Source organism: Loa loa (assembly GCF_000183805.2).
Source record: "Loa loa unplaced genomic scaffold supercont3.1021, whole genome shotgun sequence".
In the NCBI taxonomy this organism is placed as follows: domain Eukaryota; kingdom Metazoa; phylum Nematoda; class Chromadorea; order Rhabditida; family Onchocercidae; genus Loa; species Loa loa.
In genome coordinates this window covers 2,626-5,059 of record NW_018109201.1, presented here as the reverse complement: position 1 = coordinate 5,059, position 2,434 = coordinate 2,626, and the positions used below count along the sequence as shown (strand labels likewise).

General features: G+C 23.6%; 1 protein-coding gene across 1 annotated transcript; it reads right to left on the bottom strand.

Annotated features, from left to right (window-relative positions):
* Positions 1–974: 974 nt before the first annotated feature.
* On the bottom strand, positions 975–1,148 carry LOAG_14627 (hypothetical protein; the record flags this gene model as incomplete). The annotated part of the gene is made up of 1 exon (XM_003150120.1): positions 975–1,148. A coding segment is annotated over one exon (174 nt), but the record flags the coding sequence as incomplete, so codon positions are not given.
* Positions 1,149–2,434: the final 1,286 nt, after the last annotated feature.

The following is a 2,434-nucleotide window of genomic DNA, read 5'->3' as shown; positions in this document are numbered from 1 at the left end:
TCCTCCCCTCCTCCTCTCTCTCTCTCTCTCTCTCTCTCTCTCTCTCTCTGTCCACATTCTTTCATCTATCGATATCTTTTTTCTCTTGGATTCCTTTTATCATCTTTTTTTCCCCTTTCATATTCTTTTCCTTTTTTTTGGCTAATTTCACGATGTGTCAAAGAGGTAAATAATTTTTTGGCGGGCAGATATTTGGCATATGCATAAACAACGGACACGCATACACGCACACACATATACATGCACACACACCCACGCACATACACACACATACACACACAGACATACATACACACATACATTTTTAAGTGTTGCAACAATAAAGGTTAAAATACATTTATTGAGTATTATTTCTACTTCATAAGGGTATATTTTCCAATATGCTCAATTGTATAGTAAATTTAATTCAAAATAGAAATTAATTAAGAATGATTGAAATTAATTTGCACAATTTTTACACTTTTCTAAAATAAAATTCTTTTTGTTTCAAATTATTTAATTAATATCAAACTTTGTCAAATAAATTCCTAATTTTCCCAAATAAACTCTTAATTTTTTTATTATTTTTGTCGTAATTTTTTAGTACAAATTACACTACAAATGTTTATTATGCAAAGTTATAAAGGAAATAAAACTTGAATTTATTTTAGATTTATTTAATAAAATAATTATTCATAATTTAATTATTCCATCATTTTCTCAATTTCGAATATTTTTACAAATTTTGATAGTTTAAAAAAAATATTTATATGATTAATGAAATGATGTGTAGCAGTTAATTAATTAATTCTTATTGTATAAATTGTTAATTAAATAAAGTTTTCATATGTAATCAGGGCGAATCAATTAAGCAATTAGTTAAATCAATAAAGATTTATTTTAAAATGACTATTACTTTATTAACCACATGTTTTAACTATAAAGTAATATTTTCTTCTCATCATACTCATTTCTTCATGATTTCATTTATCGTCTTAGAAAATATGATGTCGATAAGTGACAGGTGACAAAGTTCGAAATCTATGCTCTGATCGAGAACCTGAAGGTGTTAAGGAACGTGATCGCCAATCTCTCCTATTATTAGCTAAATGTTGTCGCCGTCTTAATCGTGAATGACCGATTATCATTTGATATTCTTGATCGGTAACCTGGAAAAAAAAAGTTTGATGAAAGTTAAATGATTTCATCAAAAATAGCAATAAAAAGGATTTGATAAAAATTAAAAACTTGATAAAAAATAAAATACATTTGATAAAAAATTATAAAAGGTTATTTTTTAAATTTCTTTTTGTATTTTTTTACTCAAAAAAAAGAAGTTATTCCCATTCTTATGAAGCAAATCAATTTTGATTTTGACAATTAAATACGACAGGTGACAAATAGGTGCCATATACGATAGATACAGTAATTGTTTGCTTAAATGATTGCTTACAAAAAAAAAAAATGTTACAATTTACAGTATATAACAGTTATAAAATTTTTACTCTTTTTTAAATTTAACTTAAATTTCATACAAAAAAAACAAAAAAATGCTCTTTTTTATGATATTTTATTAGTTGAAATAAAAAATTTGTTTATTAACATTGTCATACAATGTTAATTTCTTCGTTTAAATGAAAGAATTTTAATTTATAAAAGATTTTAATTATTATATTTAAAGATTTTTGGCATTTCTTTTTTTTTTTGATTTCATTTTTGTTACATTTTCATTTACTGGTCCCTTTCTTTTTAGGTCAAATAAATACTGATGAATTTATAAAATAAAAAGGAAAAAAAATGGAGGATAAACTTAGGAATCAATCAAAGGTCAATCGATTAAGGTTAATTAGTTGTAGTAATAATTGTGATAGTAATGGTAATGATAGTATGTTAGTGCTTTCAATTCATAAGTATGATACTTTGAAAAAAATACTTATTTATCCTCAAAATTAAACAATTAATTATTGAATGTAAAAAATGAAAAGATGTGACAAAAAATATGTCACATACAGGAATATTCAAGTATTTCTTTTCTTTTTTTTTTTTTTTTTTTTAATTATTATACAATCCCGCGGTGTATTCATCGGTAAATAATATTTTGGCGGTTTTGGCGGTAAGGTGAAAAAGACAATTTGCACATCAATAAACAACTCTTACTTCTTACATCACCATAATAGTTAAAAAAAAAAAATAAAAGAAAGAAAGAAAGAAAGAAAGAAAGAGACAGACATATGTATGGAATAATTTTAATCAGGTAAGAAAATATGAAAAAAAGAAAGTACTTTGGGATTTTTTAATTTTATTTTTTTTTACAGAATTGAAATATCTGTTAAAATTTGCAAATAATTTCTTTTTTTAATACGTAAAATCAAATTAATCTAATTTTAAAAATTTTAATTCCAATTTATATTAAGTTTATATTAATTTTTAAAGCAGGCAAATATTTCTTATTATT